This window comes from Penaeus monodon, chromosome 10, assembly GCF_015228065.2.
Source record: "Penaeus monodon isolate SGIC_2016 chromosome 10, NSTDA_Pmon_1, whole genome shotgun sequence".
Classification (NCBI taxonomy): domain Eukaryota; kingdom Metazoa; phylum Arthropoda; class Malacostraca; order Decapoda; family Penaeidae; genus Penaeus; species Penaeus monodon.
This window is the reverse complement of record NC_051395.1, coordinates 42,197,186-42,221,456: the sequence shown is the minus strand read 5'-3', so window position 1 is coordinate 42,221,456 and position 24,271 is coordinate 42,197,186. Positions and strand designations below refer to the sequence as shown.

Genomic DNA, 24,271 nt, shown 5'->3' with positions numbered 1-24,271 from the left:
ATTTACTATTACTATTACTATTACTATTACTATTACTATTCTATTACATTACTATTACTATTACTATTACTATTACTATTACTATTACTATTATTATTACTATTACTATTACTATTATTATTATTATTATTACTATTACTATTACTATTACTATTACTATTACTATTATCATTACTATTATCATTATTATTACTACTATTATTAATACTACTAGTATTATACTTCTACAACTACTACTACTACTACTACTACTACTACTACTAATAATAATAATAATAATACCAATACCACTAATACTAATACTACTATACTACTACAACTACTACTATACTACTACTATACTACTACTACTACTATTACTATTACTACTATTACTACTACTATTACTACTGCTACTACTACTACTACTACTACTACTACTACTACTACTACTACTATCTATTATTACTACTCTACTACTATTACTACTACTGCTACTACTACTACTACTACTACTACTACTACTACTATTAACATTATTATTATTATCATGAGTGTTGTTATCATTATTGATAATGTTGTTATTAATATAAGCTTCTTTGCCTTCATTATTAACAATATTATCATCTTCAATCCACACGCTATCCTCACCAGCTTACATCCCACCTATCACAGCCAAGCTTTCTGTCCACCTAGCTGTCAGACTTAAGTGAACAGACTATAGCAGGTTTTCATGTATGATTGACAGTATATCTCTCTGTTCCATGAATCATAATGTGATGTGATATTTAGAATGCAACTCTTATGCATGACTGTCTGTGTTTGTTGAATGGGAATGTTTTCAGGTGATTGGGTGTCTAGGACTGTTGTGTTTTGTTTTTATTTTTCATTAAAAAATCGAGAAGTAATAAACAGCATAGACCTATTATATTTGTATAGGAACATGTCAGGGTTATTTAGAAATAACCAATAATCTATTTTTGACTTCTATCCTTTTATGATTGGTCATTCCAGTGATTCTAATATTGTGTTTTTAATTATTAGCTTATTTCTTGTTTTGCTTTTAGATATAACAAGTTACTCACTTATAGTATCTAATTATTGATATTGCCTTTTCTAATTGTACAGACTCCCCTGAAAGAATAAAATAAACTGCATGTCTGCACTTTATAATATGAGGCTTCCAATGTAATAGTGATGAATCATCAATTTTCCTTTTGTATTGTCATTGATAGATAGATCTTTATTTATATTAAAATATTAAAAGCTCTGATATAATATAATCATGTTGACTTGATATGAAAACAATAAAAAAAGAAGTTTAATTTATTATTTTCATTATAAAATGTGAGAGATGACAGAGAAACTTGTCTTTTTTGTGTTAAATTACCCTTACTAGGATCTGTATTATTCTAACTGGTTCCTTATTGCATGAAGTAAAGTCAAGCATTCATCTCTGTATTGAGTAAATGAATCAAAAACATTAATAGACTATGGAAGGGACCTGTAGTAATTTTACTTAACCTTGACATGCAGGAATGTGGCAAACCGTATTGGGATGGACACACTACTTTTGGTGTTTGGCGATCACGGCATGACCAAGACAGGCGACCATGGTGGAGACTCTGAAGGTGAAATAACAGCTGCTCTCTTTGCCTACAGTCCTGGACTCAATATGGTGCCTGCCAACCCAAATAGCATTCATCCAGTGCAGGTGTCACAAGTGGATATTGTTCCCACTCTTGCTCTGGCCCTTGGTGTTCCCATCCCATACTCTAACCTGGGAAAGGTGGTGGAAGAGTTGCTGGCCAAAAAAGGAGAATCATCGGAGGAAGTCTTAAGCAAGAAAGTTCAGGCGCTTGCACAAAATGTTCAGCAAGTCCAGAAATACTTGCAGGAATACAAGAAAGTTGGCAATGAATTTTTTGGAGAGTTGTGGAATAGATTGGAAAATTTGAAGGAGAAAATGAATAAAGATTTAAATGAGCTTACTACAAGAGAAAAGAAAATGGCCTATATTGAATACCTAAATGTTGCAAAAATGATGTGTGAAACAGTCTGGGCAAAGTTCAACATAGCGGAAATGACAAGTGGTCTTATTCTGATGGTTACAGTTATGGCACTTACTGTGTTAATGGTGCTCAGTCAAGTGAATGATGCACTGGTCTTGAAGAGACTGCTCTTCCTAACTGTAGGAGTCAATTCTTTGTTCATTTTTACTTCTTATGCCAGTATTTCAGTGATGGGGTATGTGGCAAGTGGATTGATAGTTCTTTGGCTGTATTTCCACCATAGATATTTGAATTGCAAGAGCTCAAACATTAACATCACAGATGGCTTTTCTCTTTTTCTAATACTTTGCATATGCTTAGGGAGTTTTTCAAACAGTTATGTTGTTGTAGAAAATTATTTAATATCATTCATGCTCTTATCATTAGTTATCATGTATTCACTTATTTCCTTTTTGAAGAGGCAAAGAAAAAAGAATATGAATACACTGTCTTGGAAGAATGTAAAAATGTCTTTAAATGTCCGCAGTGTTGTATGTTTTATGGCTGTGATTGTCCTGTTGGTGTCTGTACGAGGGAGCTTTTCATATTGGAAATGCCGTGAAGAACAGTCGTGGTGTGTTCCCAGCCAGGTTCACACCCCCATGAATGGTCTGCCAGAGAGTTTCAGAAACTGGAGATACTTTACTAGCTTGTTTGCCCTTGTTTTGTTAGTATGGTTACCTCGACGATGGCTCATTATGTGTGGCAATTTGAATGGTTCAAGGCTTGGAGTTCTTTTAGTGAATTATGTCCCAGTTATTACAGGGGTGTTTGTAGCTGCTCACTGGGCCCTACAGGCTGCACCTCTGCAGAACTCTCCACTCAGTGAGCATGTTGTAATCCCTCCACGATTAACATTTGCTGTTACTATATTATTTGTTGTAACCTTATACTGCATTCCTTTACTGATATATGAGGTGCCTCCTAAGAAAAGCTTTGGACCTGTTGTTAACCATCCTTATGGCTTTGTACCTCAAGTGTATCATAAGCTCATTGAAAAATACCATGATGGTAACTCCAAGAACTCCAATATTCCTGTAGTATATGGACTGGCAACTGCAGTGTCTGCTCCAGTTTTAAGCATAGTGATTGCACTCTTAGTTGTACTGACTATGCTTGCTGGTGATGGCTTGGCACCAGCAGTCCTAGTTCTTGTTATCACTGCAACATCTTGCTTCGTGGTACAAGCTGTGTGTTCATGGATGACAGCCAATGATATTGGTAAGTTCTACTATTTTATTTCATGTTTTTATTTGAAGTATCCTACCTATTTGTAGATTCAATAAATTGCAAAGTTCATCTCTCATTACAGAAACATTGCTGAAACCATCTTGGACATCCCTCTGTGTCTGGTTCATCCTGAGTGTTCATGGATTCTATGTAACTGGGCATCAGCCAACCTTCTCCTCATTGCACTGGTCTGCTGCATTTGTAGGATTTACTGGTGATTGGGGTGGCAGCAACTTCTTCCCAACTCTCCTTGTGGGCATCAACACTTTCATGGCACAGATTCTCTTTGGTTTATCATTGCCATTAATTGTGTTAGCACCACTAGCTATAGGAGTGGCCTTTCCAAGACTACGAGGCAACAGGTGAATCTTCTATTTAGGAAGTATCTCGTCAGTTAGCTCATCTTTACCCTTATCACAGTCAAGTGGGACATCTTGAGGGATATCTATTTTTGATGCCAGACTTCTGTTACTAATACCAAACTACCTATCAGCAAAAACCCTGGCAAGTGTCCAATATGGATCACTCAGCAGTAGGTACCCTGATAATGATCCATACTAGTTTTGCTTTATTAAGATGTAGTAACTAATTTCTTTTGTTATAATGCAGATGCATTTAGGAATGCATGTTCATAGAAAAGGGGAAGGAATTAGATACTAGCTTTATTTTATAAGAATAGCTGATCTAGAGGCATATTAGTTTTTACCTTATTAGCTAATGTACCTGCATTTATGATATATATTTTTTTGGCTAATAACAAGTCTCTATTTTAATAGAATTATATTTTTATCTGTTGTGTTAATAGACTAGAGTCTGAAGAAACAAGTCGAGGAGAGTTCTTATTGGTGGATCGGCCAGAGAAAGCTAAGGAGACAGTCTTGTTTACTGCAGTATCTTACATCCTTCTCCATGCAGTAAAAGTAGGTGGCTCTTTTTTTCTTTCCTCCTTCCATCCTTCCTTCCTTCATTCATTCATCCCTTGTTTTTCATACACAGATTCAAATGTATATCATAATTCAACTCACACTTGTCTCCAAATTGACACACAAACATAAACAAACACACACTAACATTTTCACACCACACACTCACATTCACACTACACTCACATACAAACACAGTGACACACACAATGACACACACACACATAATGACACACACACATAATGACACACACACACATGACACACACACATAATGACACACACACATAATGACCACACACACATAATGACACACACACACATAATGACACACACACACATAATGACACACACACACACAAACACACACACCACCACGCACCACCACGCAACACACACCACACGCAACTCACACCACACACCACCCCACACTACACATACACATCACATACACTATCACTACACTACACTACACCCACACACCACACACACACATCTACACACACTCACTCACTTCACTCTCTCTACTCCCTCTACCCTCACTCTCACTCACTCACTCACTCACTCACTCACTCACTCCTCACTCACTTCCTCATCCTCACTCCTCATCTCCTCATCTCCTCTCTCTCTCTCTCTCTCTCTCCTCTCTCTTCTCTCTCTCTCTTTTTTTTCTCTTTTATCACTATCTTTCTCTCTCTCTCTCTCTCTTTTCTCTTTCTCTCTTCGCTCTCTCCTCTCTCTCTCTCTCTTTCTCTCTCTCTTCTCTCTCTCTCATCTCTCTCTCTCTTCTCTCTCTCTCTCCCTCTCCTCTCTACTTTCTCTTCCTCTCCTCTCTCTCTCTCTCTTCTCTCTCTCTCTCTTCTCTCTCCTCCTCTCTCCTCTTCTCCTCTCTCTCCTCTCTCTCTCTCCTCTTTCTCTCTCTTCTTCTCCCTCTTCTCTATCTCTCTCTCTCTCTTCTCTCTCTCTCCTTTCTCTCTCTCTTCTCTTCTCTTCTCTCTCTCTCCTTCTCTCTTTCTCTCTCTCTCTTCTCTCTCTCTTCTTCTCCTCTCTCTCTCTCTCTCTCTCTCTCTCTCTTCCCTCTCTCTCTCTCTCTCCTCTTCTCTCTCTCTTTCTCCTCTTCTCTCTTTCTCCTCTTCTCTCTTTCTCCTCTCTTTCCCTTTCCTCCCTTTCCTTTCTTTCCTCTTTCCCTTTCTCTTCTCTTTCTCTTCTTTCTCTCTTTCTCTCTCTCTCTCTCTTTTAGTGACAGTCACTCACTCATTGGATATCTTTACATATATGCAGATATTTCCCTTTAGCTTCCCATTATGTTTTTGTTCCTTCATTTGCAAAGTCAGTGATAAAACTGTATCAAAATTATCTTACTTTCTCTACATGGCATAACTGAATTGCAGTTATTCACTGTATCTCCTTTTCCTTTTCAGGTATTTTGCTCATCCCTCTCTGCCTTTGTTTTGCGACGCCATTTGATGGTCTGGAAGATCTTTGCCCCACACTTTATTTTTGAGGCTGTAGGATTCTTGGTGACGTGCTGCTGTGTGGTCCTCAGCACTGTCTTCTTTCTCAGAATACTGAAGGTCCTGTATGCATGGAGTGAGCAGCTCCACATAAAGAACAGTTAAACAACAATGTCACATTGTTCTAAATTAGAAATTATTTTATGGAAAAGACTGTTGTTACAGACATGTATATGTAAATCAAAGGTAGTAGCCATGTGATTTTTGTTTTGTCTACTGAAGGTTTGAGATGTCTGATTTTGTCATTAGCTACATCATATTTTTGATACTAACGGAAAAAGCGTTTATATTGTGCGGTTGTGTCTTTTGTATTGGAGCATTGTTGATCTGAATAATTTCATATATATGATTATATGACAATGTATTATACAATATCATTGAAAGAATTGTTATTAACTTTTATGAAAATGCTCCTAAGAACTTAACTTTTATTCTATAAAATGGAAAATGTAGATAATAAATAATATAAGAATACTATTCAGACCAAATGTGTATCCTTGTTCATATTTGATATTTTGCTCAATATTGTTGTAAACAATACCCTTATACAATCTTTGCCACTAGAAGTTCTTATCACAGGGTAAGGAGTCTCTCTCTCTCTTTGGCATAATGTTTTATTGGAAACCATACGTTTGATCTCAGCTCTTACAAGTGAATTCTTCACCAGAAAATATGAATTCATTTTAATTAGATAATGAGTATATGAAAATATGCTCACTGTGTACATATTTTATTACATTTAAACTTCATTAACTGATTGTGATATAATAAAAATGATAATGTTACCACTGCCACTACCACCACTACAACTTTGCTTCTACTTCTGTTTCTACATCTGTGACTACTTCTACTTCTTCTTCTTCTTCTTCTTCTTCTTCTTCTTCTTCTTCTTCTTCTTCTTCTTCTTCTGCTACTACTGCTAGCTACTGTACCTTCAACTACTTCTACTGCTAGTGCCAGTACTAATACCAGTACCACCACCACCACCACTGTTGCTATTTTTACTAATACTACTGTTACTATTCCTACTATTTCTTCTACTACTTCTGTTACCACAAGTAACCAAGAGTTACTGTGGTGAGTACACAGTATTTGGGCCAGATATAACACAACTATGAGCAGTTTGTAAACCCTTTTTAAGTGGGTAATATGAAATTTAAGATAATGGATATAGTTTAAACATCCACTCACATGAAACTGATGTATACATATGATAATATTTGTAAGAGATAAGAGGGCCAAATTATAAATCAATAAAAAAATATGAAAGACAAAATGGCCACTTGATTCATTAAAAATACTTGTGACAGAAGATGACACATTTTTAAAAGACTAATGGTCAATTAACTATAATATACCTTTTGGTTTTCCACAGAATGTGTGGTCACACTATTTGACATTACTGTATATTGCCTGTCAGGAACTTTTTTCTGCTACATTTTAACCTCTCAGTGAGAGGCATGTAGTGTCTACAAATGCATCTGATACTACTTGGCAAATTTCCCCCAATAGTACCCAGAATATCATCCCCCATACCCCCATTCTCTTCCTGAGCCAATCAAACACTTTCATTTTCCAACCTCCTGCTTATGGATGGAATATAGCAAGTGTGAATTAGTAATTCTGGTACTTTATAGCATATTTAATTCAGTCAAGCCCACATCTTTACCTCTCTAATTTTCTCCTGCACACACCATACTATTAAGTATTAGAGAATTACTCAGTTATATATTGTTTTTTATTATTTGGATAACTATGAGTATATCTAAATGCATATTTTATTGTTTTATATAATAAAAATGTAATTTTGTTGCTTCATATGTTTTATTTATATATTTATAACTTATCCCCATTTTCATCCATAAGCATAGGGTAACTGCTATATATATTTAAAATATGACAATGAAAAGGATATTTTCTGGTTTGTAAAATTGAGCCCTCACCCATTGGTGCATGGCACATGCACTGGTCACTGTAGTTTTGTTTTGCGAATTTTGTTAACATATATGGCTAAAATCACAAACTTACCCTCCCAGTGACAGAGTTGATATACCAACAACCAAAGTTCTCCTTAATAGGTCTTGAAAAAACATGCCTTTTTGCAGCAAGAAAAAACTTCTGCTTCACTGTTTCTTCCTTACTCCCAAAACATTCCTGTCATTTTATTTGTAGAGAGCATAAGTGTCACACTTTGTTTCATGTCAGGCATTCATTATTGCTCTTTTATTAATTTAATACTATAATTGTAATTGAAGATGAAATTACTAAAAATAATGATTATTTTTAAAGAATATAATACTAGTAGGATCAAAAACTATTGTAATGATAATTATAATAATAATGATATATGTATGATGTTAGTAATAGGTGATGATGCCTGCAATAGTGAAAACAATTAAAATAACAAACAGAATAAATGATATTGTAACAATATGTCATAATATAACATGTCATCACTTGCAGCATCACTATTATTATTATTATTTTTATCATCAACTTAATTACTGGTAATAGTATTAATGCTTGCTTGTATGCAAAGAAATGTAGATAAATGTACATCATTTTGTGCAATATACAAACTTCAGTGAAACTGACACTGCCCAATAAAAGTAGTCTAGACATACAATCTCTCATAAGTGAAAGGCTAACATTTTATAGGAATACATAATTTACAATACCCTTACAATCACACATACTCGCAAACACAAACACACACATACAGAGAGAGAGAGAAAGGAGAGGGAGGGAGAGAGAGAGAGAGAGAGAGAGAGAGAGAGAGAGAGAGAGAGAGAGAGAGAGAGAGAGAGAGAGAGAGAGAGAGAGAGAGAGAGAGAGAGAGAGAGAGAGAGAGAGAGTTTTTGAGAGATAGATAAGAGAAGTTGTAAGGAGTATGTAAGAATGAGGATAGATGAGAGAAGAGAGATTTAGAAGAGAAATGAGAGAAGGTAGAAACGAAGAAGAAGGAACAGAAGAAGGGATTCTGAAGAGAGAACAAGAAGAGAAAAGAGAAAGGAAATGAAGAAGGGAAGAGATGAAGAAGCGAAGAAGAGTTTTTTTTTTAATTAGTTGTATTAACTTGTATAATTTTTATGATTAATTTCATTAATTAATAAAGGCATAAGCATTTGTAATGAGAGCAGCTGATAAAGTAAAATCTTTAAAAAAAATTTCACTTTCAATATCCTTCCTTATCTAATCAATAAGGTAATCAGGTAATAAGTGTGTTTCTGAATGACGAAGTAACAAAAGCAGTGAACTATAAATGGGAGAAATTAAGAATCGGGAATATGCTTCGAATACTTAGTCGAATGAAATAAACTTCTTAGAACTCGAAAAGCTGTTTTGCATGTGATGTTTCAATAAATTCCATGTGAAAAAAGAAGAAGAAGAAGGACGAAGTAATATATCACACACAGCTGATAACAACTCGTCTCTGCGTCACATGAAATTAAGCCGAGGCCAAGACCAAAAAAGTTCGAACGTCGCTTTACCACGGCAACGCGCGAGAACATGTCAGTCAGAAACTATCAACAGGCGCGGTTGGACGTCGTCGTTGTTCTCTCTTAATTATTGCTCTGTCTGCCTATTGACACTGAATCACCACCCTCTCTGCATAGAGGAGGAGGAAGAGACAAGGGTTGTCTTCAGAGCGATCGCCTTTCCACAGTCGTTTGAATTCTGTAAATTGACGTATTCACAACATGCCGCCGAAAGCACAGCCCGGGGTGAGTATTCCGCATTTTGGTCGTGAAAAGCCAACGGGATGTAGATTTTGTGAATGAGTAGTGGATTTAAGAGTGGTGATAGAGGGGGTGGTGAGGTTGTTGTAAAGGTAAATATTCAGAATACCTTGCATGGCCGATTTTTGTTATGGATGGATCCGCCTCCCTCTCTGCCTCCCAAGAAGTTGTCACGGAATACCCTCCCAATACCCGCATTCGTGGCCTGGGTAGCAGGGGAGGGCATGATTGGTGCAGGGAAATTGCGGGGTTCAATATGATAAATATGGGGGAGAATTGGTCAATATATATAGTCAAATGCAGGAGCTGTTCCCCCCAGCAACCCTCCCAGGAGCCAGACTGGAGACCTTGTGGTGTGCATGCAATATACTGTGCACAGTCGGCGGCGCGCTTTTTTTTTCACCATGCAGTTCTCCCTTTATTATTTGTTGGCTTTGGAAAGTCGTCAAAGTGCCTCTTTACTGCATAGCGTGGATCACTTTACAAGCTGAATGACCTAATAGATTTATCACTTAAATTGAACCATGCTTGATTGCACCATCAATGACAACCCATCTTAATAGCATAGAAGCGATGTATGAGTAATTTATCATCAATCACAAATGTTGCATATTATAAAACAATAGTTGTTAAACAACATACTGCACATATATAGACAAACCAAAAATTTAATTGTGCAAGTTATGACTTTTGAAAATAATTTGCACATGCATATAAGAAAGTTTCCAGTCTGGCTCATGAGGGTCATCTACCCTCCATCCCTGCCTGAAACAAAGAATCACCATATATTAAGGCAGACTAGAGCATAGGACAGATTCGGCATCGGGCACTCCCACGTGTCGGTTGTATGCTCTATCCTGTTGTCAATACACAAAGAATTCATTGTCATCCAGCGCACAGGTAAATTATATATTGCCCAGGAGGGGGATCACAGGTCACAGCCCCCTGCATTAGACAGTTTAGCTAGTGAGTTATTATGTGTGTATTATTTTTAGTGACATATTTTGTGTATGGCTATTATCATATTTTACTCTGTCATTTTCCTTGTACCTCTCATGCCCTCCTCTGCTATTAGAACCAAGAATGTGCATATTTTAGGGCATCTGTTGTACAATTCATATAGATATGCATTAGTGACATGAATCCATCCATGCCAAAATAATTGCAGGCGATTATATAAAGGTATTCAAAACTGATGCCAAACTGAATGTTACCTATTCTGATGAAAATGATATTAGTTTACTGTAGTTTACACTATCCAGATATAGTAAGTTTTAGGTTATTTCAGTTGTGTTTAAAAATATATGATAACTTAACTTACTGATTACAGAGCATAGTTAAATTCTCATCTATGTCTAAGTATTCTCTTAGAGATCTTAGTGGAGCATTAGGGGGTCTCAAATAGAAGCTGATTTTGATTATATATTTACATGTATAGCATAGCTATGGTGGGATGTTAACTGTCAAGTTTCAGCTCATTTAATGTAAAAAAACAACAAAATAAGTTTCTTAAAAATTAAGATTTAACTTTAGCTTATAAATTAATGGATATGAATTAACAAAATCAGATTAATCCTTTGTAATGTCTTTGATTCTGGCCTATAGCACACACCTTTTTCCTCACAAATAATGTAAATTTCCCCCCTAATTATGAAAACACTCTGACTTTGTCCAGAGAGGTACTACATTATCATCAAGTGTGGACTATCAAAAAAAAAGTTCCAAGATTATTCATTAGGAACCCACACAATATAGAAAAAAATACAGAGGTTAGTCTGAATGTGAGAGTAGGATAATATCAAACAAAAAAATATAATTGAAATACTTCCAGATGTATGTTAAGTCATAAATCATTACTCTGTTAATAATTCACATTCATCTGCAATGTCAGTCAAACTCTCAAAGTGAGTGTATTCCAACCTGACATCATTCTTCTTTCTCCCTTACAGATTAATTTTGTTTCTCTCTTTGGTATCTGCTTTTCATAGCACAAAAACCCATTTCTAAGATCAATTATGTTAATTTAGGAGTGATAAAACAATATAAAATTATCAAAAATATATGAAATATTTCTTTTCGGAACTAAAAATATTTTGGACAAACAAGCAAAGTAAGTATAAAATTCATGCCATTATATACAATGAGAGTAGTTATATTACCACATCATAATCGCATTAACTTCAAACAATCATTATATTATTATTTCACTATCAATTTCAAATTTCACTTACCCTCTGAATCCATAATATTTTGAGAGCTATGTCTGGATGGTGCCACAGTGCCATTAGCTCTGATATTTCAAGATATTAACCTTAATCCTTTCTTCATTAAATACAAATTATACAAACATGGTATAATAAGGTGCCAGTGAAATATAATTAGAGTACCCATAAATCAAAGAGAATGTATTGCAGGTGCAACAACAAAAACTGATACCTCATAAGGTAAACTAGTATGTTTTACATAGATTTGTGTGTTTCCAAATAATTAGTGTAATATTACATATACTTGTTTAAAACTATTTATAAAAATAATAAAATAAAGTACCATCTTTCTGAGAAAATAATTAAATAACACAGTCATTTACATAGGTAAATAATACTTAAAATTGAGGTATAAATAAGTTTGGGTCATACACAAAAAACACTAAGTAAAGGGTGGGTTATAAACAGAATTTTGGGCCATGCTAAATTACACATCCATTATGCTTATTACAGGCTGATTAAGGTATAAATCCTCCTAAAAGTCATTTTAATTTCCTTTGAGATGTATGTTGTAAGGGGGAGGGGTCAAATAAAGAGACAAAAACAGAAAAGGAAATAAGAGGTAATTCTTACTACTGTTTTTTTTTTTTTTTTTTTTTTTTTTTTTTTTTTTTTTTTTATAGTCCTCATAATTATTTAGAATTGGACAGAACAGAGATGTATATTCCATCAAGAGAGCATTTGGTGATAGGAATATGTAGATGTAGATGTAGAAGAGAGTCAATAAACTGTCACTTGGGTAAAGCAGTTACACTAGATTAAGTTGGTAATGTCAAGATGGTAATGTAAATTTCTTTTGTCTTGCAGGAGGGTATTGTGGTGGTTCTAGATGTTGGTCCAGGTGTTCGGGCCAGCACAGAAACAAGCTTCTTCTCACAGGCAAAAAAATGCCTAACAAATATTCTGCAAAGGAAGGTAAATACTGAGAGCACTCTTTATTTATGTTGCTGAAGACAATGTAAGTGACAGATAACTATTTCCTGGTTAAAAAGGTCATGAGTTGTATTACATAATCAAATCTTTTTTGTTTTCCCTTCCCATCCTAAGTCTCCTCCCAATCATACAATTAGTTTATTGCTATCAACTTTTACAGATGTTTGCAGAAAAGTGTAAAGATCAAGTGGGAGTAGTTTTGTTTGGAACAGATGGTACAGACAATAATCTTGCTAGTGGCGACCAGTATCAACATATTACAGGTATGGCACTATAACCCGCTTTTATGCCAATCTTACTTTAACATTTAGTGAAATTACATAATTTGTTTTAATAATAAAGGATGTACATAACTGGTCAGTTGCTGTTGCTTCTGAGATTTTACTCTGACAAAAGCCAGCAAGCCTCCCTTATGTATGTTCAGCAAGACAGAGCTTGGACTGGTTCTTTATCTGCCAGTATATTGCCAGAAAGGTTGACAAGCTCTGTCTTTCCAATATAAATAGTGGAATCTTCTTTGCCTTTGCAAAGTGCAGAAGTTACAAAATTGCATCAACATAGATTTGTTGGCATTGTTCCTGTGTTGTTTAAGGTTATTATATAAATTCTTACTTTTTCGTGGTATCTGATGTTTTAATTCAGTCCTAAGGGAAATAATGACCGTGGACTGGGACATGATGAATGAGGTAGATCAGCTGCCTTTTGGGAAAGCCACAGCAGATTGGCTGGATGCCTTGGTAGTGGCAATGGACCTTATGCATGATCCTGAGTAAGTCCAAATATTCGATATAGTTCTCTACAGATAATTGTAAATGAAAGATATTTACATACAAGTACTTTCTATATTGGATATTTGAACTTTGATGCAATTTTTTGTATGGATATTCTGAAAAGTTTGAATACAAGGCATTGGAAAATGATCAGATAATATTGAATTTTGAATGTTTATAATCTCTAAGATGACTAATATATTTTTAAAATTTTGTGTGATATATGACACTGTTTTCCAGTTTCATATTGAACTGTGAACTATGCATTTATTTTTCCTTTCCAGTGGAATGCGATTTAGCAGCAAGAAAATTGTGTTGATGACAGACTTCAGTGGAGAGTTCAGTGATGATCAAGCATCCAAGATTATTGCTGGCCTCAACAACAGTGGCATTGAACTGAGTGTCATGTTAGTTATCATACAAAATAATCTGTTTATTTAGTTATCATTCAAAACCATATTGTATTGAGACACTTATTTATTTACTTATCTCATGCTAAAGCAATCCAGGGAGAAAGCCTATCTTCTTTCAGTTGCTAGGAACTGTACTTGATGAGGAAGAGAATTTGATTCAGTTTTCATTCTTTCACTGCTAATTGTTGGTGGTTCATCCAATATCAGATTTAAGCAGTCACACTCCTATTTGATGTCACGTTCTGATCCATCCCTAGGTTCCCTATGTAATACTGCTTTTTCAGTTCCACACATTCTGATGTCCTGTCCACGCTTTACTGCAGCCTGTACCTCTGTTTTCCCCCCACTTATTCTCCCTTCACCGACCTTCCATCCTGTCAGACATCCATACGGAATCCCACACTTTCTTCTTTGGCAACCTGTTCTCCTTCCTCAAATGCATACTTATCCTTCACTAATCCTACCTTCACCCATACACTCATCAACTTTTACCCATCTTTAATCTTTCCAATATTACTCAAGATTGTAGAGATGTAGCAGCTTACTACTAACTCAATGCTCTTCACCAGCCTTTATTATACCTCCCTATAGTATTGCATGACCTTATATGTCTAGCACATTTATTTTGCTTTAAACCATTAACCATTGTAATACTAAGAATCAATTCTGCATTTTTAATTTCTAAAGTTTTTATATTTTCTGCAAAACCAAAAATGTAGGATAGTTAATTTTTTGGTATAGACTCCATAATTGATCATTATTTGCTCTTTACTGTGCATAAAGTAAGCAGTGTGTGGTAGTGTGGGATTATAACCAAAGGTTTATATATATATATATATATATATATATATATATATATATATATATATATATATATATATATATATATATATATATAATTTTTTTTTTTTTTTTTTTTTTGGGGGGGGGATTATCTTTTAAAAAGAATAAAGAAAGTTTACACTAGGTTTACATTATAACTTTGTGATCACAATATAGATTTCAATTTCTCTGTTGAGAATGTGGTTTTATATATTCATGATTGTCCTATATACATATCACACTTGTAAGTTTATATTGGTATTCCTGATATATGATAGTTATTTTTGAAGGTTGTATATACTTCATATTAATGCATCAAGCTCAAGATTGTTGCACATAGATGGCTCCACAAATGCTCAGCCACCAAAGAGTTACATAGTATCCCAATGGGACTTATGAATCTTTGGGATTTTTTTCTATGCTATCAATATTGAAACTGTTATTGTTACTATTATTGATATTATGATTTTAAAGTTTTTCAAAAAGTATCCCTCACCAATTGTATCATCACATCAGAGGACCAGAGATAGTAGATGAAGACAACAGTGATGATGACATGGATGGACCCAAGAGCTCAAATGGAGCACCAAAGAATGGTAGCACCGGTAATCCCGTCAACTGGAATGGAAAACCAAAGTCTGCCATTCAATTAGCAGGTGAAGCCCTGATTACCAGGATTGTGTCTGAGGTATAGTATATATATATATATTATATATATATATATATATATATATATATATATATATATATATATATATATATATATATATATATATATATATATATATATATATATATATATATATATATATATATATATATATTTTTTGCCTAATTTTGTTACTATTAATCATCAATGATTATGATTCTTTTTCTTCAGGTGGATGGAATAATTTGCAGTTTTGATGAGGCCATCCCACAGCTCATCTTCTTCCAGAAAAAGTCAGCAGGTAGTGCTAACTGGAACACTGTCCTGGATATTGGTCCTGACTTCCAGATAGCTATTACAGGGAAAATCAAGGTATGATTCCATTCCGGAGTTGCAATTGAATTGAGTTTGATGAGCCACCAGCTACAGAGATATTTGATAGTGTTTTATATGTTGTTTTGTTGCTCCATTTGATGGGAAAAGGTGAATAAAATAGAGAGCTCTGCTGAGCTGCACAAGTATATTCTGGAGGAGTGTACAGCACTAATGTTTATATAAGGGTTACGTACATATGCAGTATATATAGAGGGATACTTTATAATAATATAAAGTAGATAAAACACATAATTATAAGTAAGATAATTATGGTTGAACATATGGCATCCCTCTTTTTCAAAAACAAAAGAGAATGGGGTTAGATTCTTATCTTATGTGAGGTATAGCATCTGGTAGATAGTTACAAAAATAGGTGAGAATCTGTTGTGTATCAAAAAGTTTAACATTCATTGAGTTTCTGAAGTTGGGTAACTGAGATTGCATCTGAGGATGCTTTGTAGCTCACAGACATGTAAAATAAAAATTAATACCTTTTTCAGTAATTTTCAAAAAGAATCGGGTAGGAATGTAGCACCTTGTTTTCAGAATCAGGTTAGTATACTGGCCATTTTGATAGCACCTTCCTTAACACTATTAAGCATTACACATAAACACTGTGAGAATGAAATGGATTACAAGTTCAGTCTGTTAGGCATTGTTTTTGAGGCATTACTTTAGGAGCCTTGCTCACATGATCCTCATTATTATCCATATTCAGTGTAGTTTCAGTAGACTCTTCTGCATGGTCTTTATCCGGAAGTGGATGCCTGGGCTGTGGTGTCTGCCTGATGTGTCCTCTGTTTCTTCATAAGATACCTCCATTCTGTTTCCTCTTGAAGTTTTCGTAGACTTCTTGTTTCTGCTCTTCCTTTGTAGGCAGGTGAAGGGGTAAGTTACTCCTCATCTGAAGTTCTGCTGGGCTTGGCAACTTGGTATCCAGTGGTGTGGTACGTAGAGTTAACAGTGCCATTTCTGGATCCTTATTTCTTCTTTTTGCCGTATTCAGTGTTGTTTTTGACAGTCTGGATGATTCTTTCAATGAATCCATTTGATTGAGGATATTGGGGTGAACTTGTTATATGTTCATATTCCAAGCAAACATTGCTAATTCTTCTGAGCTGTATTGGTGTCTGTTATTACTGTATACTTTTTCAGGTAATCCAGAAAACAAGTTCTTTAATACCTTGATCACAGCCGTGCTTGTGACATACATGGGCATTTTCCTGATAACTGGAAACTGAGTAGTAGTCAGCTATAATTAGGTAGTCATTTTCTCCATAACAGAAAAGATCTGTTCCAATTTATTGCCATTGTTGTGTAGGAAGTTCATGCAGGATGAGGGTTTTCTTTGTTTGTGACCTTGACATTTTTTGGCATATGGAACACAACTGGACTAAGTCTTCAATGTCCTTGTCGATTGATTGATTGATTGTCGATTCCAATATACACAATCTTTAGCTCGAAGCTGGCATTTTGTCATGCCTTGGTGTCCTTTGTGGATGCGGTCAAACACAAGTTTCTGCATGGATGCTGGGATTATGACTCTGCTGCCTCTGAAGCCCATCTTTAATTAATAACTCATCTCTGAAGGAACAGGATGGTTGTAACATTCTCAGTAGATTCTTCATCTTCTCTGGCCATCCTTGGATAATGACTTCTTTCAATACATGTAGGTGAAGGCCTTTTGAGGTTTCAAGTCGAAGTTTGTCAAGTTTCTCGTTGATGAATGTAACAAAGTTGATTTGTTGGTTTAGACCAATATGTTGGTTGTCCATTGATGGCAAACATTACAGACCATCTGCTAAGAAGAGATCTTTTCCTGGCTTGTATTGGATTGTGACATCATAGTGCTGCAGCCTCATCAGCATATGCTGCAGTCTGGGTGGTGTGGCTGTCAGATTCTTTAGCTGAATCATTTCTAGTGGTTTGCATTCACTCTTCACTTGGAATGCTTTGCCATATATGTAAGTGTGAAATCTTTCCCATCTCAACACCACTGCAAGTAGTTCCCTTTCAATATTGGCATAGTATTGCTCTGTTTTAGACAGAGACTTGGATGCGTAGGCAATAGGCTCGTCATCTTGTACTATTGCAGCACCAATACCTTTTTGTGATGCATCTACTGATATGACTGTGGTTTATTTGGATTGAAGTGTGCCAGTGTTGCATCTGTGCACAGAATATTGTTAATGTGTTCGAATGCTGTCTTGTGGGTTGGTGGCCATGTAAAGTCTACATCTTCTTTTAGAAGACTTCTAATTGGTGTACTTTCATCAGCCAGGTTTGGAATGAATATAGATGACCATTCCCAAAAGTTGTTGCAGCTCCATAACAGTTGTTGGGCTAAGCAGTGCTTTAATTGCTGATACCTTGTCTGATCTTGGTGAGAGCCTTCCTTGTCATAAATAGTGCCAAAGAATTTCACTTGTTCCTGCTTGATTGTGCACTTTGCATTGTTGGACATTAATCCTTGCTGCTTGGCTATATTAATGAGGTTATGCAGATTTGTTTCATGCTTCTCTTCAGTTTTCCCAAACAAGACTACATCATCAGTAATGCCAGTGGTACTGGGACAACGTTTGAGGATCTAATCCATTTTTCATTGGAAAACATCTTGTGACATAACCAGACCAAAACACCCTTTTTATTTTGTGTATAGACTGTCAAATCTGGTATTTAAAAATTATGAATGATTACAGCAGAACTATTTATTAACCCTTTGCATGTGGATAAATGTTCTGTTCACTATGAATTCTGTTGCTCACATACGGCTCCACAAGTGCTCTGATATCAAGAAGTTAGAAGCACAATGTGACCTCACTGGCTTTCCCCATTCCTTTATTATATTTTAAGATCTATACTTCTATTATTGTATCCATTATTATTATTATAATGGTACAAAAATGCCAATGGCAGTATTTTTCCCAATAAATAAAGAAAAAGGGTAAACAGGTTAGATATTTAGGACTAGTAATTGACTCCTTGGTAACTAAATTAAATCACAGTTGACACAAAATGTATATCTTGCCATCCCAGCACAAAGGATCACTGAAAGTGTAGCAGTTTCAGGTAAAATATTTTATTTATTTATTTATTTATTTTCAGTTTTCTATTGATAGTGAAGGCATGAACTTGAACTTTTTTTTCTTCTTTTCTTTTTTTAATACTTGCTTGACAATTTTTCAAACAAGGCATATTAAAAATCTTGTGAACCCTTTTAACTAATATCTCTGTCTAATGACAGTCATAAAGTTACATAAATAAATAGATGGTAATGCAGGCTTATTCAGTTGACTGTCAAATCCATGCTTTGTTACAGAATATATATTCCAAAAAGGAATTTTTTTATTTTATCTGCAAAAAGTGGTTTTGTGATGGAGTAAGTCTGGTATATTCCACACTCATATATCAATGGAAATAATGTAAAATCCCCTTTCTGAGTCTAATCACCCTTCAAAAGCTTTGTGCTCTCATGGTAAGCCATTCCCTTCACCCTGGCCTTCAGCTGGAATTCATGTTCACATCATCCAGAGCGCAGTGGTTAAAAAAAGAAAATAAAAATCTCATTTATCCAATTTTTCCATTATATTATGATATTGCGTGAATGGCTATTATTCCAAACTCGATGAATGTTTTGCAGCATTTGTTTTCTTGGAAAACAACAATTTATGGAAGGTGTCTTTATGAAAATTATTTATTCTGGGGGGGAAATATCTTCAATTATTGGAGTGGTAAAAAAAAAAAAAAATCCTGTCAAATGTTTAATAATAATTGGGAGGAGGTGACTTTCCTTCTAGTTAAAGCATCAGGGATATGCAGGTTTTATTGATATGCACATTAAGTATGAAATTTCTGTAGTTTTATTCTAGATTTTCCCATTATATACAGAATCATGATGAAATGAATAATGAAAAGCTTCCTGCAGCTGTTGAAATAAGTTATTTGAAGGGTCCACTTGTAAACATTTAAAGACTGCAGATAGAGAAACTGATGAACCATTTAATGTGATTAGCCAACAGTAACCCTTCAGTGAATTTTTGAACATCAGTTAGGTTGCAACAACAAATTGTGTGCGTGTGTGTGTGTGTGTGTGTAGGAAACTCTAGTTCTGGCTTACCCTCAGGTCAAACATTCAACTGTCCCAACTTGGAAGAAAATGCATGCTCATGATGAAACAGCAGCAATCATCAGCGAGACCTCTTACCATCGCCATGACGATGCCCAGACGGCTGTTGATGAAGCAGAGGTCATAATGGGTTACAAGTATGGGACAACATTGGTTCCCTTTTCAGGTAGGATTTCCTCATATCACTTGTTATTTACATGTTAACAAGGAGCAGGATACAGTATTACATTATGACTCTCAATCTCATACCCTTTTATTTTTCCCTTAAGATCTCAAAGCTTAATTACTAAGAGATATTTATTTGTTTGTATGGTTGTGGTCTGCAACCTAAATGACATTTGGAAAGGCCCAGTGTCCAGTAAGTCTAGCTATAGCTTGAGCCTCTGGGGAGCATGGAGGGGACATCCAGTGTGGGAGAATAAGGGAAGAGGTTGAAGATTTTCCCAGTGGCATTTGGATTGTCTTATTTGTTCTTCTCTAATAAATTTGTTTCATATTTACTTCATTCATAACATTGCATTTTTTATATATGATGCCAAGATTTTTTTTACCTTTTTTGTGTTGTTTTTGTTGATATCTGGTTTCCAGGTAAGATGCCTATCTAGAGTTATTCCTAAGAATATTTCTTGGAAAAAATTCAGAAATAGAATTGGGCAAAGAATAGGTCCTTGGGGGAACTCCAGGTCCTTTAAGTTTCAAGCTGATGCAACATTGTTATATTTTTTGTGCTGATATCTGTTTGCAAGAAAACTGTTAAACCACTTCTGAGCTCTCCTCTTGTGCCATAGGTTTCTTATTTGGTAGAAAACAGTATCACATGCTTTAGAGAAAAACAAAAGATGATAATTTGATATATTTTAGTGTTTAGAGCACTATAAAAAAATGATATTTTTTGAATTGTTTGCTGAGGTTTCATTTCAGCAATTATTTTAAGAAAGCAAGATGGCTTAGCTATAGGCTGGTAATTATCAGGTAACATTTTGTCTCCCCTTTTAAAGATGTTATTGATTTAAGCTTGTTTGGAAATGCCCCAGATCTGAAGGATATATTTATTACTTTTGCTAAAACTGGTGCTCTTTGGTTAATAGAGCCTTTGATCACAGAAGTGTTAACTCCATCAACTCCAGAAGTTTTCTACACCCAAAACCACCTTTTTAATTTCACTCGGACTTACTGGTAATAGTCTAAAAAATAAGTTTGGTGGTTCTTGTAAATGTTTATCATATGCCTTTTGTTCCCACTCCTGTAGAATAATTACTGAATGCAATTATGATTTGCTGTGGATTGCTTAAGTTTTCAAATGTAAAATTTGTTGATTTTAAATTGCTTTTATGTCTACTGAATATTATTGATTGTTTCCTGTGTCTTTTTGGTAGTACTAGAGAACTCTCTCTCAATTTACTGCTGCTGTGGCAAGAGTGAGAATGGCACTCAGTTGTTTTTCGAAGTATACATTGATGGTTAAGAACCTATCACACTTTGTGCATTCTATACATTTTTTTTATAAATTTGTACAGATTACAGTGTTCATGAAAATGTCCAATAGCCATGTAATCTATACTCTTTATAAAAGACAAAAGCAGAGTTTTGATGTATTACCAAAAAATGCTGAAAAAAGGTTTTATTTTATTAAGATATTAGTTATCGTAATTGGAAATGTCCAAGTATATACAGGTAGTCTTAGTTTATGGTAGAGTTTCACACTTGACTCTGTACTATAAAGTGAAATAATGTAAAACAAAACAATTATTTTCCTTAAGAAATAACTGAGTAAAATAGATTGCATTCCCCAACCATCTGCCCAGACTTTTACCCAAAAAAAAGTTCATTAAAAGTTATTTGATTAAATGATAGATTTTGTGTAAATTATTATACAGAGTAGTAGTAGATGAAAATACCATGTCACTTAATTTAAGTGTTTGAGGAAACTTAGTGAATGACAGTGGATGGGAGCAGAGGTAACCTTTAATGGAGATGCTAAGCTCGGGAGCCAAGAGAGAGGATCTTTTCCCAGGGTTGAACTTTTCACAAGGGAGCTATCAACATTACTTAGCCTTGAAATGTCTGCAAGTGGGACCCTACAGGAAGTAAAACCTTTATTATGTAAGATTATGGAAAATAATATCCAGTCAGCCATGAATGCATCCAGTCCTTCCTGGGTGGGTTGAGACATGAACAGTATTTCTGGTAGTCCAAACTGATCCACCAATTTTTTTAATACATTGTCCGACAGTGACCAGTTCACTGTCAAAGACTCACAGGGAATCTGCCCACCAATTCTCTTCTACAAGTTAAGAAGCCTCAGGATGCACTGTTTCTGGGTCACTAGTTCCAGGAGAGTCTCTGAGTTTCAAAGAGACCGAGTAGACCCTTGACTGTCAATAGAAGGTACTGCTGCTGAATTCTCTAAAAGAATGTTTATGTGATTGAACACTGAAGTGTACTCTAGAGTTAATTTGATAGTCATAAGTTCCCAGACATTTATTTTTTGTGTAGCTATCAGCTTGCCCATTTGCACAATCCTTGAGACCCTTTCAAGGACTGAAAATCCCAAATATTTTATGCCAACTAATTATTCAGTTCTTGGATTTTGTTGCTTTTCCAATTTTTTAGTCTTTAAATTGTTTCACACAAGTTATTCTTGTAGCACCATGATTATAAAAAATGGAAAAATGCTGGCTCTATGGATTGGAGATTAGAACCACTGACAATACAGCTCTAGGCAGAAGTGCTATAAGAGAAAGAAAATTAAAAAGAACAATATAATAACTGACTATAATGGGGCTTACAGAGATGTGGACACTTGGCATCATGATGATGCAGGCCTGAATAGGGAAAAAAAGTTTGTAAATTGCATGTGATATCAGAAGTTTTTTGCTGTTATGATGAACTAAACAAGTAAAGGTGAGAACCAGCGAACAACTATGTTGGATAGCTCTTTTTGGAAAGTTTTGGGTCTCTTGAATGGCCACCCATGCTCCCCTCCACTGTCATGTACCAAGCTTTTCTTTAACTCTTTATATGAGCTAGATATATCTGTCTTATATTATTGTTTATAATGATTTACACAAATTCTGTAATTCATTTAAGAGGCTATTATTTTACCAAATTCAATTATTTTCCAATATTTTGGGGTATGAAGTCTGAGCAGGAGACTGGGTAATGCAACATATCTTTTTGAGTTATATCTTATAGTAATAATTGCCTTGGTTTAGTTTATTTCATTTTATGGCATGGATTCAGGAACAGAACTCTACTGTAAACCTGTAACTTGATATCTTCATATCAAAGAGCATTAGTACAAAGGGGTAAAGAAAAGAAAATTATTGTTTATTATAAACATTTGTCACCTCTCAATATGTACTTGTCACTGCAGATGAAGATGCTCAGATGAAGTTCTCATCAGATAGTCCACGTGCTCTGAGTGTCTTAGGATTTACACGCCCATCCACTGTGCGTCATAATCGTCGAGCTGGAGATCAAGTGCTAGTTGTGACTGCACGGGAAGGAGATGAGGTGGGATATTTTGCCTCTCGGTAGCTGTTTTTTTTTTTCAGTGTGGTCATTATTATATTTTTGTGTATATGGTGTCCTCCATGATCCATCATTTGTATTTTTTTTTTTTTTTTTAATTAGATATAGAGAAATAAGGAAAGTGCATAGAGATGTGTGAAAAAAAGTTCTCTTTCAGTATTGTATGTATATATGATAGGGTACCCCAATATAGATGAAACTATTAAAACAAGTTTTATTAGGTTTCACAAGTTGTAGTCTCCTTTAGAGTATTTTAAACTTAACTTGACTTGTTAACATGTTCTGATATTTATTTCACAACTCAAAAGCTGGAAATCATTCTAGAAATCTTCCTTGGGGTTTTGTCTAAGACTTCCAAGTTTTGTTTTGTGTTTCCTTGTCCACAAAATGTTTGCCTGAGAACATCATAGTTGTCAATCATCCAGTCACTTCATCCAACTTTGTTTCATGATCTAAAAGGGAAACATTTTGGTGATGTGTTGATATAAATGAAAAAATTGCTGTAAACCTTGGACAATGGAGATAATAAGTAATCATATTTTTGAGTACCCCTCATATGTTAAGAAATATCTGTACCTTACTTTGTCTGCACTGTGTTTTTGTGGTGACTCGATATATCTGACAGCAATGTCCTTGATATTGCAGACAGCAGCAGTAGCTTTGTCATCCCTCATCCAGGCATTGGTGGAGTTAGACATGGTGGCCATCACAAGAAGGATTTATAACAAAAATTCCAACCCAGTAATGGGTGTCCTATTCCCAGAGGTCACAAAGAAATATGAGGTTAGTAATATTCAGGTACTGTTAGTATCGAGGTTATGGTCCACATTTAAAATATCATTATAAAATAACTATATGCAATTAGAAAATGAAATTCATAGAATATATTCAGTGGTGATTGATCTTCAATCTGAATGCATTGTAAAAAAACAAAATTCATGGCATTGT

General features: G+C 35.0%; 2 protein-coding genes across 2 annotated transcripts in view; both read left to right on the top strand.

Moving 5' to 3' along the window:
- The window catches only part of LOC119578048 (GPI ethanolamine phosphate transferase 3-like), a gene marked incomplete in the record, with an annotated part of 8,704 nt that extends 722 nt beyond the window's left edge, over positions 1-7,982 (top strand). The window contains 4 exon segments of the mRNA XM_037925772.1: positions 1,516-3,251; positions 3,343-3,622; positions 4,066-4,180; positions 5,605-7,982. Of these exon segments, the coding sequence (XP_037781700.1) occupies positions 1,516-3,251; positions 3,343-3,622; positions 4,066-4,180; positions 5,605-5,802 (2,329 nt within the window).
- Positions 7,983-9,206: 1,224 nt separating this feature from the next.
- The window catches only part of LOC119578047 (X-ray repair cross-complementing protein 5-like), a 21,785-nt gene continuing 6,720 nt past the window's right edge, over positions 9,207-24,271 (top strand). The window contains exons 1-10 of the mRNA XM_037925770.1: positions 9,207-9,422; positions 12,509-12,616; positions 12,795-12,897; positions 13,277-13,403; positions 13,689-13,811; positions 15,156-15,327; positions 15,520-15,660; positions 19,787-19,955; positions 23,166-23,305; positions 23,969-24,106. Of these exons, the coding sequence (XP_037781698.1) occupies positions 9,399-9,422; positions 12,509-12,616; positions 12,795-12,897; positions 13,277-13,403; positions 13,689-13,811; positions 15,156-15,327; positions 15,520-15,660; positions 19,787-19,955; positions 23,166-23,305; positions 23,969-24,106 (1,245 nt within the window). The 5' untranslated portion in view covers positions 9,207-9,398. The remainder of the gene's footprint in view (positions 9,423-12,508; positions 12,617-12,794; positions 12,898-13,276; positions 13,404-13,688; positions 13,812-15,155; positions 15,328-15,519; positions 15,661-19,786; positions 19,956-23,165; positions 23,306-23,968; positions 24,107-24,271) is intronic.